Source organism: Syzygium oleosum, unplaced genomic scaffold (assembly GCF_021117445.2).
Source record: "Syzygium oleosum isolate NSW1041296 unplaced genomic scaffold, Sole_v2.1 Sole_v2.27, whole genome shotgun sequence".
NCBI classification, from domain to species: Eukaryota; Viridiplantae; Streptophyta; class Magnoliopsida; order Myrtales; family Myrtaceae; genus Syzygium; species Syzygium oleosum.
Genome location: NW_026607511.1, coordinates 2,044,649 through 2,057,484, shown reverse-complemented (window position 1 = coordinate 2,057,484; position 12,836 = coordinate 2,044,649). Strand labels below are relative to the sequence as shown.

The 12,836-nt window shown below is 42.0% G+C and overlaps 1 protein-coding gene across 1 annotated transcript; it reads left to right on the top strand.

The window, feature by feature from the left end:
* Positions 1-1,084: 1,084 nt before the first annotated feature.
* On the top strand, positions 1,085-5,288 carry LOC115662146 (serine carboxypeptidase-like 20). The gene is made up of 14 exons (XM_030584328.2): positions 1,085-1,424; positions 1,511-1,659; positions 1,749-1,825; positions 1,952-2,074; positions 2,251-2,353; positions 2,429-2,466; positions 2,581-2,682; positions 2,779-2,859; positions 2,995-3,207; positions 3,598-3,663; positions 3,752-3,879; positions 4,109-4,222; positions 4,479-4,524; positions 5,079-5,288. The coding sequence occupies exons 1-14, from the start codon at positions 1,285-1,287 to the stop codon at positions 5,160-5,162; spliced, it is 1,464 nt and encodes a 487-aa protein (XP_030440188.1). The 5' UTR covers positions 1,085-1,284; the 3' UTR covers positions 5,163-5,288.
* Positions 5,289-12,836: the final 7,548 nt, after the last annotated feature.

The window sequence follows — 12,836 nt, the reverse complement described above, 5'->3', positions numbered from 1 at the left end:
AAAAGAAGGAAAATGATTTCCTCTTTTTGAAAAGGAGAAATCTCAAAAGTGAAGGCATTTTGTCCATAGAAAGGAAAATGTTTTCCGTGGGAAGTTATTTTCCGTGAAATGAACATCGGAAAATCCGGAAATTATTTTCCCGGAAGTTATTTTCCGTGAAACGAATGGAGCAGTAGTTTAATATTCTTCTGCGCCTCCTTTTTCAATTCACGTATTGACCTTAATGAACTAATCCTTTGTCTCCATGCGGAAACATAAAAGAACGAGAGTTTTCTGGAGTAGAAAGGTGAAAGTCTAGGAATCCTTATCAGCAACTGCTGGTGTCAATCGAGCTGAGTTATGCTTTTGCTTGGTCTAATTCTCGGACTCGAACGAACTTCGAATTTTCTCAAGCTGTGCTTTACCGCGTGACACGCCCGATCAGATAGAGATTAATTCGGTTCGGCTCGATATTCCGACATTAAGGGCTCGGTTTCTCAGTAAATCTGGCTTCCAAATCGCAACAGATGTTACAGACATAGGGTGTCGGTATATTTAGTACTGCCTAAGTGTACGTATGAAACGATGTCACGTTAGAACATTTGTTAAACATATCGTTAAGGAATGAGTCGATGTCGAATGTACTGATATACGTATCATCGAAAAGCGAGCCTACAAGGATTAGACTTATGGGGTTCTCGCATTAAGCGAAGTGTTATAAAGATCGAGCCATATGGGTTTGATGTTCATCGATTCAAGCTCGAGTAGCTCGGCATGTTTACACCTAATGCAGTTGGTCAAACTTGAGGTCTCACATCAATCTTTCTCTGTTAGTGCTGGATGAAACAGACCTGACTCAAATGTCACGGGTTATCGAATTAGAATGCAACTCGGGCATTGCCCCCTGGAATTACTCCTCTGGGAGTGATGCCAATGATTGCACAGAGCATCTCCAACCACTCTTTATATTTGTCCCGTCTCCTTGCTGTTTGTGTCTTGTATCTTTCCTCATTGTTTTCACCAGTTTATCTCGTCCACAACATTGGATTTCTTTAGTCAATGATTGCATAAAAGCATATGTACGTCCCTTCTGGGTTGTCTCTTTCACCTTCCATTTTTCTTTCTGCATGTCTTATGTACTGTAATGGATGTCCTTGTGTTTCGGTTATTCTCTTCCGCTCGCCTCCGAGCACAAACGCATTCAATACCGTGTCACCTTCGTGCCGCCCTGTCTCGTCTATAAGTAATTGGTAACAATACAGCTTATGATCGTAGTCGGAGAACTTTGATGATCTGTTTGGAATTATGACGGTCTTCAGGTTCACTTCTGGTGTAATACTAGGCTTGGTTTTGACTGTTTTAGCTGTCAGAGCAGCTCCTGACGAATCCCTCGTTACTCACGTACCGGGCTTTGATGGCACTTTACCCTCTAGTCATTATGCAGGGTACATATTCCACCATTGTCCTAACTGTCATTTCGATCTCAGGCTCGTTTACTTGACTAAGAGAATTCTGTGTTCGGTATTTGCAGGTATGTGGCCATAGAGGGGAATCCTGGAAAGAAGAATTTGTTCTACTATTTCATCGTGTCCGAAAGGAATCCTAGCAAGGACCCTGTAGTACTGTGGCTTAATGGAGGACCTGGTTGCTCCAGCTTGGACGGTTTTGTTTTTGAACATGGTATTCGAATTAAGCACCAAACCGATGTGATGCTGTTTTTGCAGTCACATGTTGTAGGGTCCCTTTTTCATGTCCATACCTATATGCAGGACCATTTAATTTCAAAGCAGGAAAGTCAAACGGAAGCTTGCCTATACTTCAGCTCAATCCCTTCAGCTGGTCTAAGGTCCGTAAAATCATTTCTGTTTTGTGAACCTTTCCATTCACTTACTGGATTGCATGTCGGCGTAGTATAATTTGTAACTCATTGTATTTTGTGGTCTACAAGGAAGTGCTCTTGCTCATTTTTCAGGTCTCCAACATTATCTATTTGGATTCTCCATGTGGAGTGGGTTTATCATACTCTGACGATCCACGCAATTATGTGACGGGAGACCTTCAAACTGCCTCTGATACGCATGCCTTTCTTCTCAAGGTAACATTGCAAAGCCCGGCACTAATCTGAATATGTTAGGCTTAAGTCAGTGGGTTAATTTACAGGAAAGGAACCAGTAGGATAGAGATAGGGCAGCTGCAAATAAGCCATTGTATTGAAGAACTCGTCTTAATCTTACAATATTAAGCCGCTGAATTATTTGTTTTTGGATTCAGTGGTTTGAGCTCTATCCAGAGCACCTTTCAAATCCATTCTATATATCAGGAGAGTCATATGCCGGAGTTTACGTGCCAACTCTTGCCTCCAAAGTAGTAGAAGGTACGGCAAACTCAACGAAATTCCAGGTTCATTTGTCGAGTTTTGTCAGTAATTGCAATTGAACTTCTCTTTCAGGAATTAAGAAAGGTGAAAAGCCTCTTATCAATTTCAAGGTACCTATCTCCTCTTCTCATCCTCTGCTGAATGACATGGGCAATACCCAATTTCATGATGATGGCTTTGACTGACTGAACTTTTTAAATATGAAAAAATGTACCTTGCTGCAGGGTTACCTCATTGGTAATGGGATTGCAGATGACGAATATGATGGCAATGGCCATGTGCCTTTCTTATTCGGTATGGCGCTGATCTCAAGCAACATCTTTGAGGTCGGTTAAACAGGGAAGCCAGCACTAATTAGTGGACTTGTGCCATCACGAAGTCCCACAAGTATGTTTAGCAGGAGCTTACAATTGATTCTGCAGGATTGTCAGGCTACATGTAAAGGGAAGTTTCATGACCCCCCAAATGACCAATGCCGAAAGAATGTTCTCAAGGTTTACGCGGTGCGACGGTGTCCTTTCTCAGTACTTTGGAACATGTTTATTAGCTTTAAAAGCAATAGAACCGATACTATCCACAAATAGATTTGCAAGTGGGATTCGGCCAGTAAATTGACATTTTCTCCCGCTACTTTCTAGGCTATGACAGGTTTAAATAGGTATGACATTCTCGAGCCGTGCTACCATTACCCAGGTGACAAGGTCATGAGTCTGCCTTTTGGCCTCCATCAGTTAGGGGCGACTGAGAAGCCTCTCTACACGAGAAAAAGAATGTTTCTTTGGCCATCAGAAAAAGAGAACACCCTCTCGTCAAGTCTCCAATCAGAGAACTTGTTTCACATCCCATGCGTTGTGAGTAATTCGGACTTTTTAGTATGCATGATTGAATTGCTATCGCTTTTCCACTCTCTTCTGGGGGTTAGAATCAAATTCCAGGGCACTGTAAAAGTAAGCTCGGCGACATTTTCAGTCTATCTGAGAAAACTAGAATCTTCAATCGCTGTTGCTATGCTTTTTTTTTCAGTCGAATCTGTTGCCATCCTTTATTTGTTACATTTAAGATAAATAAATGGAGATTTGAATTAAACATCGACTTAACAAAAGACTGATGTTTCTTCTGCTATGATGTGAGCCCAAATTTCTGTCAGCTGAGACCCGAAAACAGTGCTCATTCTCTCGTCGAGAAAAGTGAAGCATTAGTTTTCTACTACGTTTATTATGTTCTAAATTGTGAGTTTGCAGAATGACGATTTGGCTACTGCATGGTTAAATGACGAAGCAGTTCGAGAAGCAATCCATGCAGCACCAGTAAAGTGTTGAACTATTTCCTCTCCTTTGCTGAGGAAATGTTGAGCTTCTAATTATTTCGGGCATTTGCTTATTTTGCGTGTAATAGGCAAGTGTGGCAGGTCCTTGGGAGATATGCGCCAATAGAGTGAGGATAAATTATACCATTGATACAGGAAGTATGATCCCGTACCACAAAAGTTTGATTTCTGAGGGATACAGGGCACTTATATACAGGTGAAATGTGATATTCATGCCCTCTGCATTACTGAGATATCTCTTCTTGCCATGGCACTCCTACTAGGATTGGTGTAACTTTAACCTGTCAATTAACCTATTTGATGCTGTTTAGATGCATAATAGGTTGTGTAGTGATGTCCAACAAGTTCATTACCTCATTCTTTATATAATGGTCGCATCTTTTTCATTTAATTGTTGTTAATTGATGTTATTTATCTGTGCTCAGTGGAGACCATGATGCACGCGTACCTTACACTGGCACTCAAGCTTGGACCAGGTCACTTGGACACAAAATTGTTGACGAATGGAGGTCGTGGATCTCCAACGAGCAGGTTGCTGGGTAAGTTCTTACTTCATCCCGTCTTTGGCAGTAATACTTAGCACTTGCAAGGTATGATCTTACTGACTAGTACTCATGGTCAAAGAATAGAAATGTCTAAATCGCTCACTCATAGGCAGAGTGATGTACAAATCCTCTGCTCTTTCTTTTTCCATCGCTTTTAAGCGCATCCACAAATTCAAATTACTATGCAATACCATTGTGGGTGATTATGCTATACTGTTCTAAGCATACAAGCTTTTCCAACTTGTTTCAGGTATCTGCAAGGGTATGACCACAACCTCACATTCCTGACTATCAAGGTCAGGAACCAATGAACTTTCATACCAATCATATCTTATGACTCACAATTCGTTACCCAAAAAGACTAGAACAAGGTCACGACATCATCATGACGAATGTGCTGTTTTCTGCATATTTTGGTTGCTCCGTCAAAACAAACTGGAATGTGGTACCACGCGATAGAATAATGCTGATAATATATACTTAATCTCTATGGATAAAAGATGTGAGTATACAAAACAATGTCAAAAGTTCTTCCTCAATGTCCAGGACAAAAAAAAAAAATTTGTCTGTCTAAATCCTAAAGAAAAGCTCAATTTATCCTTAACGAACTAATTTTGTATGATGTTTGGAAATGAGTTATTTGAAGTTCGAATTCACAGATCCTGACCTTTTGATAGTTGATACCAAAAATAAAAACCTTGGTTTCGCTTTTAAGGCTCAGAAGCAATTCTATTCTTTATTTTACTGGAATGCATGTAAGCCGATCCATTTCTAATTGCACATGCGCCGCTCGTTGTACTAGTCATCTCCTTGTCTGATGCTAATAATAACCGTCTTGTCATCGGTGCAGGGAGCGGGACATACGGTCCCTCAATACAAGCCGCGGGAATCATTGGATTTCTATACTCGTTGGTTAGATGGAAAACCAATCTGACATTACTACATTGCCTCTGGTTCACTCAATCGGAATCCTTCTACCATTTAGGCTAAAAGCAGGACAACTAGAACTTATGTACTCGAAAAGTTCATCAAGTTTTCAATAAGATCTCGCTTTGCGGTTTTTGATTTCTCCACTGTTCTTAACACAACCAACTGACCTGAATTGGGTCTATATTTTAACATAGGGAGAGATCAGTACTCCGACTTTTGTTCAATGTCTCCAAAGAGACTAGAAGAAATGAGCTTTGTTCTTGCATCCGGTCAAGTATGACAGATGTAATCCTCACTGACAAAGATTAATCATGCATTGAAACTTGTTATACTGTAAAACTTACAGTATTTATGACTGATACCTGTGTCAGGCTGATCAGTATTGCCGTAATTCAATATCATGCATCAATTCTTGTAATTCAATACAATGAAGATCTCTTAGAACTTAGAACCCTTTATGATGTCTGAGACTGGTGCTTCCGCTACACCAATCAATTTTTCTTGCTCCAACTCTATCATAACCGAAAACGAGTAAACCTCTATAATCAATCCTTACACCAAAATGTCAACATGATGAATGTTTCTGCCAATTACCACTTGAGCTTATGTGTCTACCGATGTTCCATACCGGCACGCCCAGTTTCATACTTGGTTGATTGGATATGACTTAATTGGGTGTACTAATGGCGCGCTTGCTTGTGCTCCTTGTACAATCACAGTCCGCCAAAGGAAAGACCATGAACAGTGAGCCCAGCTTGTGCAACATCGGATCGGTCAGGATCAGTTGTTGTTAAATGTCAACGTTGCTCTATTTTTGAAAGTATTATACTGCTAGTGCTGATTGCATCCGCATTGAGGCGCGTGCGCGACTTTACCTGAATAAATCAAGTTCTGGAATGATGATGCTCAAGGAAAAGCTTGGTATCTCATCTGAGGGTCCCTTCCTGATCTGTGGCACAAGATTTGCAGATTTCAATGAGCATAACAGATTTCAAGGAATAAGGACACTACAAGTGTCAAAACTTATGTATGGCGCTTACTTTAATGCCAAAAGTTTCTACCGAATTACTTAAGTGCCAAACTTTTTGAAAAATGATCACTTAAGTGCCAACTTCGGTCAATTTGGCCGGAAATTCGACGTGGCATTTTTTTTATTAATTTCTGAAACCGATGTGGCTCGCCGGAGGCTTAGTCAACATTTTTTATTTTAAATAATTTTATTTTTTCCTTTCTTTTCTTTTTTTCCTTTTTAGATCTATCGGCTGGTTGCCGGTGGCTGGGCCGACCACCGGCGAAGCCCGGGAAGGGCTGGGCGAGGGCCTCTCTAGCGATAGGCGAGGCAGTCCCTTGCCGGCCATGGGCAAGGCGAACCTCGCCGGCGACAGGCCAGGCCACCCCTCGCCGGCCATGGGCGAGGTCGGCCTCGCCAGCTGCCGGCGAGGGACGGCCTCGCCTGTCGCCGGCGAGGACCGCCTCGCCTAGATCTGGCGAGGCCATCCCTCGCCGGCAGCTGGCTAGGCCGGCTTAGCCCATGGCCGGCGAGGGGCGGCCTCGCTTGTCGCCGGCGAGGCCCTCGCCCAGCCCTTCTCGGGCTTTGCTAGTGGTCGGCCCGGCCACCGGCAACCGGCCCGTAGATCAGAAAAGGAAAAAAAGAAAGAAGAAGACAAAAAAAGAAAGGAAAGGAAAAAAGAAAAAAAATTATTTAAAATAAAAAATGCTGACTATACATGCTGACTAAGCCTCCGGCGAGCCACATTGACTTCAGAAATTAATAAAAAAATGCCACATCGGATTTACGACCAAACTGACCGGAGTTGGCACTTAAGTGATCGTTTTTCAAAAAGTTTGGCACTTAAGTGATTCAACAGAAACTTTTGGCACTAAAGTGAGCACCGTACATAAGTTTTGGCACTTGTGGTGTCCTTGTTCCGTTATTGCTTGTTAATACTCCAATAAATTGTTCTGATTAAGTGCACAGTATATCATTTGCTCTGCTGCTCACTTTGACCTCTAGTTCATGAACTGGAGTTCCTTTGATCCCCCGTAGCCGACTGCGTCAACCCTGACAGTTGGCCACCATTAGATTTAAGTGAGATCATTGATTCATTGCATTTAAATCAAGTACTGCCGCTGATAGTAATATCATTTTTGATCTAATCTAGTTGTTACTTTATCACTCTCTTGTTATTGTCATCACGATTCTACTCTTTATATCTAAGCTCACAGGCTTGAGGAATCGGTAATGCGCAGAGACCTAAGGCATGCCAAAAGCAGGAAATCTAGACGCCCTCACCTTCCGCGGAACCAGGCATATATACAACACCACTTGCGACCCCCTTAGCGAGTACACAAGTGGTCTTGTATACATGCCTGCTTCCGCAGAAGGTGAAACCATCTACACCTCCTCTTTTGGGGCGCTTTAGGCTTCTTTACGCATTACCTCCGTCCATCAAGCTTATCACTAAAATAGATTATCATTAGCATCTGATTTTCGAGAAAATTCGAAATTTTCTTCTGGTGCTGTCATCATATAAAACCCAACATCAACAAATAATACAAGGCGAAGACGAGAGCAACATGAAACACGATGAAAGGAACAGTACTATGATGGAAATTGCACATGGAAGTACTTTTCTCTAAGGGGGCATCATCGCCTGGTCGAAACACTGTCTACGCTGTCGCTCACCGTTAAAGGTACTTTCATTCAGACCGACATACTCTCGTGGGCTCTCTTTTGATCACAACCTCTAGTGTGGGGCTCTCTCTTCATTATCACAACCACTTACTACCTCCCATAGTCTAGATTTTTGAAAGATTCATCTTGGAGTTTAGTTATAAATGGATCATTGCCTAACAAGTATCTATCTAACCAATCTTCAACCCACCAAAAAAGGAAATTCCAAATTTGTTGGGGGAATAATGGAGTGGCTGGAAGAGATTTCAAGTATGAAGGTCGAAGTACAAAGAAGGAAACTGATCAAGCTGTCGGCTCCGACGCCGAACTAATTTTTAGCATCCTTACACTTTTAATGATTCTATGCATGAAACTCGGCGGAAATGTCACTTGTTATGACTTGTATGAACTAATATATTCTTTGGTAAAATTTTTTATTATTAATTTATTCTAGCGGAAAGGGTTTGAGAGATCCAACTCTATAAAGAGGGTGATAATCGCGGGTAAGTAAAGGCACAATAGTGAAGGCAACTTAGGAAAAAAAGCAAATGAAGATTGAGATAAAGAGCAAGAAGTCGATCAAACCCTCAGCTCCAACAGCTCATCACCTTCGCAAGCTAAAAAATCTCTCTTATTGATCAGCTTCAGCCACCAGTTTATGTTAGTGTCATTCTCTTCTGCTCATCCAAAAAGGATGTACGCGACCCTTCATTTGTACCTATTAGCGAAAGATTTCGGCTGCTCGAGAAAGCGCTCGCGGAAACCCTAACCCTCTTTTACCCTCTTGCGGGCCTATACATCGAAGATAAGTGCTTGGTTGAATGTGAAGACCAAGGAGTGGAGCTCTTGGAAGCCAAAGCTGATGGCACTCTGGATTCTCCATGGAGAAACTGACCCCGACGATGTCCTCGATCATTTGGCAACTCAACCTCATCCGGACCAGATTGCGCCACTTCTAGTGGTTGTCCAAATGAGCACGTTCACTTGTGGTGGAATCGCGGTCGGCCTGCACTTTGCGCACAGGTTTGCTGACATGCACACGATGTCGTTCTTCCTGAGCACATGGGCGATGGCATGTTGCGGAAGCATTCACAAGGCAATCCGTCCGCGCTTCGATCTATCATCCATTTTACCTCCAAGAGACTTGCCCAAGCTCGAGCCTCCCGCCATACTAATGCCAGGTGCGAAACACGTCATGACAAGATTCGTGTTTGTTGACACCTAAATTTTGATTAACCATTTAGTGATTAATTGCATAGAAAATTATAGATTAAATTTTAACCCCTAAACAAAAATATTAAAATTGCATAGCATATAGTTTAGGTTCATATTAGGTTAATTGCATTCCACATCGAACCAGTGGTGGCAAGTAAGCTGAAAATTCATCGTGTAAACCGAGCTCGAGCGCCGAACGAAATTCCGCTCATTCAGAGGATGGGGCAATGGGTCTTGGTTGTCTTATTTTGAGCTCAATTAGCCCATTGAGCTTAATTAGAGAAAAGCTCAAATTAATTGAACCCATTCAGAATTAAAATAAAATTAGATGATAAAGCCTAAGCTGAAGCCCACTAGGATTAGAAAGCCTAGTCAATTAACCTAGGTATGCGATATAAATATGTCGTTATGCGTCATAATCAAGGGAGCTCTTATAATTCCTAGAAGACAATCCTTGAGAGTACGAGAAACACGTGAGATTGAAAGCGAGAGGAGAAGACGGCCGCACGTGCCATGCTGCTGCTTTCCCGCCGTCGCACCAGCCACCACCGCGGGTGCTCCTGCGCTGCCTCCCTTCACCGCGCCGCTGCCCCCATGCCGAATACGCACTGCTCGCGGCCACTGCCCGTCGCCTTGCTGCTGCTGCTCTGCCACGTTTGCTCCGTTCCACTGCAGCCGCCGCAGGTGCCCGTGCTCCGTTCAAGCCTGCATCACCGAGAAGTCCCCGCACAGCGACGTTGAACCAGCCCTCTGACGATGAAGCCACAGAGCGTCGTTTGCTGTACCGAGATCTCAACCCCGCGGAGCATTCCTGATACTAGGCGCTGCTCATTACGTTGCCGACAACACCAACAAGCCATCAAAAATTTCAGATTAGATCTTTGTGTGTCGGGCCCTTTTTGCATACCTTTTGGCATGTTCTTGCAGTTATTCCCATGTTTTCAACACATGCAGAAGACTCCACTTTCTTATTTCCATTGAGATATAGAAGTGGCCAAAGAGGATTGCTCGGTCAAAGTTTTCAGTGGAGAGTCGGACACATCAACTCACGAAGAGATTTGCACATTAAAAGTTCGCATCTGACTTGGTGGCTCAAAGCTCACCAAGCTCAATAGCCGCACTCTTTCACCGCTGTCGAGCACCACACCGTGAAGCACCGCATTGCCGCCACCACCGCATTGCCGCCACCACCGCATTCGCTGTCGACCGCCTGTCACCGGTCACCCACCGTTGGTCACCATCCCGATCCGCAAGCCTGAGTCCGATCCAAGTTCGAATTGGAAATATCCATCAAATTAGGTATGATCGATATCCAATATTTTTTTAGAATATTTTAAATTCCTAGTTTAGGTGTTTTAAATATTCTGTGAATATTTGGTGGATTGCTAAATCTTAGGGATATTGTTTGCTCTATCCGCAATATTCTAAAACACTCAAAATTAGGAATTATTCCTAATTTGGCAACGTATCTGGACGACTATCCGACTTTATCCATAAGGTACGATATGCGGCGATACTTAAAATCATTATCTTATCCATAATCACTTGGATACGATAATAGATTTTATTCGCTTTCTAAATTCGAATAATCAGTTTTCCGTCGATATCTATAACCCTATAGATATGACTGTTAATTTGATTTCTTTTCCTAATTCAAATTTGATAAGAAGAATCTTGCGGATTGTGTGAATTGTTTGAATGCAGTTGTTATCTTTGTTTGATTGTTTTTTTTAAATAAAGAAAATTCAAAAATATGTTAGTTAGGATTTAAATTAGAAGTTTTGTATGTTTAGGGAACCCTAAATGTATCTAGAAGATAGGATAATTGTTTAATTTAAATTAGGACTTGAGATAGTTTATTTCCTAGTTTAAATTAGGTGTTATTCTAATCCTAATATATTATTTAGGTTATTTTAAGATTTCCGAATTTCCATGAAAATCCCAAAACAATGAGTTACTTTAGGATAGATTGGGATATATTGCATTCTTAATTTGAGTAACTTTTAATTTCGAATTTTAATAAAAAATATCAAAAAAAGAAGTTGTTAGATTGCGTGTTATTTTAGACATTTTTTTAATTTCGAATTTCATTGGAAAAATACCAAAAATAAATCATTTGTCCGTCATTAGAATTAGGTCACGTCGTCGCATGACATATAGTTCGCATGCTAGGTTGCATTAATCGCATGTCATTTTTTGCACGTCATTGCATATAGGTTAGTTTGCATTTTAATAAAGCGCAAAACCTAAAGAACATCTTGAGTGCCTTACTTTGTTAATTAGAAATCATATTAGGATTGTCTGTGTGATTTTCTACTAACAATGCAGATGCTTGCGTTGCTCTAAGGTACGTCATTCTCCTAATCTTGCAATTTATTTATTGCTTTCTTGGGTGTTAAATTGGTGATTTGCGCACTCGCATGAACACATCACATGTTAGTGATTACGTAATAAAATGGATTCAGACTGCCTACATAGACATTTTTTGAAAAGAAAAGATACCGAAAGGGCATTAGACTAGATCTAGCGTAATCAAGTCCCCGAGCTTAGAATCTCTGGTTCGTAGGAATAAAATATATCTCCCTATGTTTTATTTAGGTTTCTAATCGACCTACCACAAATAGATTAGTGGCGACTCCAAGCATGAAAAACTTTTGCATGTTAAAAAAAAACTTAAACCCTGAGTTGTGAATTGGTAGGGCTTGGGAGGGCCCGAGTTAAGCTTAGACTTAATAATCCATTAGCTCGAGAAATTTAGGTCGCGACAGTGTTCAACAGCCAATCCATCTCGAAACTCAAAGCCATTCCCCGGAGCAGGGGATTCGATTCCGAAAGGAACCCTCTCGTGTGGAACTGGTCACGGCGCTCGTTTCCATTGCTCTCTTGAAAATTGCCAAGCTGAAAAATGGGCAATCCAAGCCAGTCCTCATTTTGCACATGGCGAACTTGTGAGGAAGGACGGATCTCCTATTGCACGATAATTTGTGCGGCAATGTCTACACAGTGGTGCACTGGAAGTCCACGGCCGAGGCGACTGAGCTCGGGCTACATGGCTTGGTAAATTTTGATGCGAGATGCGATAACAACCTCGCTTGCTAAATTAGCAAATGCAATAGACGGGGAGGATTTGGCCGAGATGGTGATGAACTTGGCGGGAGAGTATCAAGAGGAACTACGAAAGGGCGGTGCCGACGTGCTCTTTTTCACCAGTTGGTGCCGGTTTCCGCTGCACTGGGTTGATTTGGGTTGGGGTGAGCCTGAGTTTGTGAGTGGCTTATGCACTCCGTTTGACTCGGTCGTGTTGATGGATCATAAGAAAGGTGGCGGCGATGATGGCGGAGTTGTGGCGGGGGTGAGCCTGACTGAAGCCGAAATGGATCTTTTCCGTCAGCAACACGACATGTTGGAATACGCTTCCCCTAAGTAGACAGCACGATCCCATCATATAGTTGTCCGCATGTGACCAGTGGACCAAATAATTTTATGTATGCAACATTGTAAGTCCACATGTAATGTGGAGGGTAGACGAATAAACTTTTATTTGATCGATGGAGTTTTTGAGTGTAATAGAAGTATGTTGATTATATTAGGGAAAATGAAAGAAATTCTCGCTTGCAAAAATTAGGTCAATCTGGGTCTAACCAGCTTTACCTTAGCCTTTGTTGTAATAATATAGTGCCACTAGCATGAAAAGCCATTGAGGTTTGCTTGACTATTATCTTGGTTTCTTGTCATGCAGTTTGATTGGTGCGAATTACTCGTCCATCATCGTACCGATTTTTCGCACAG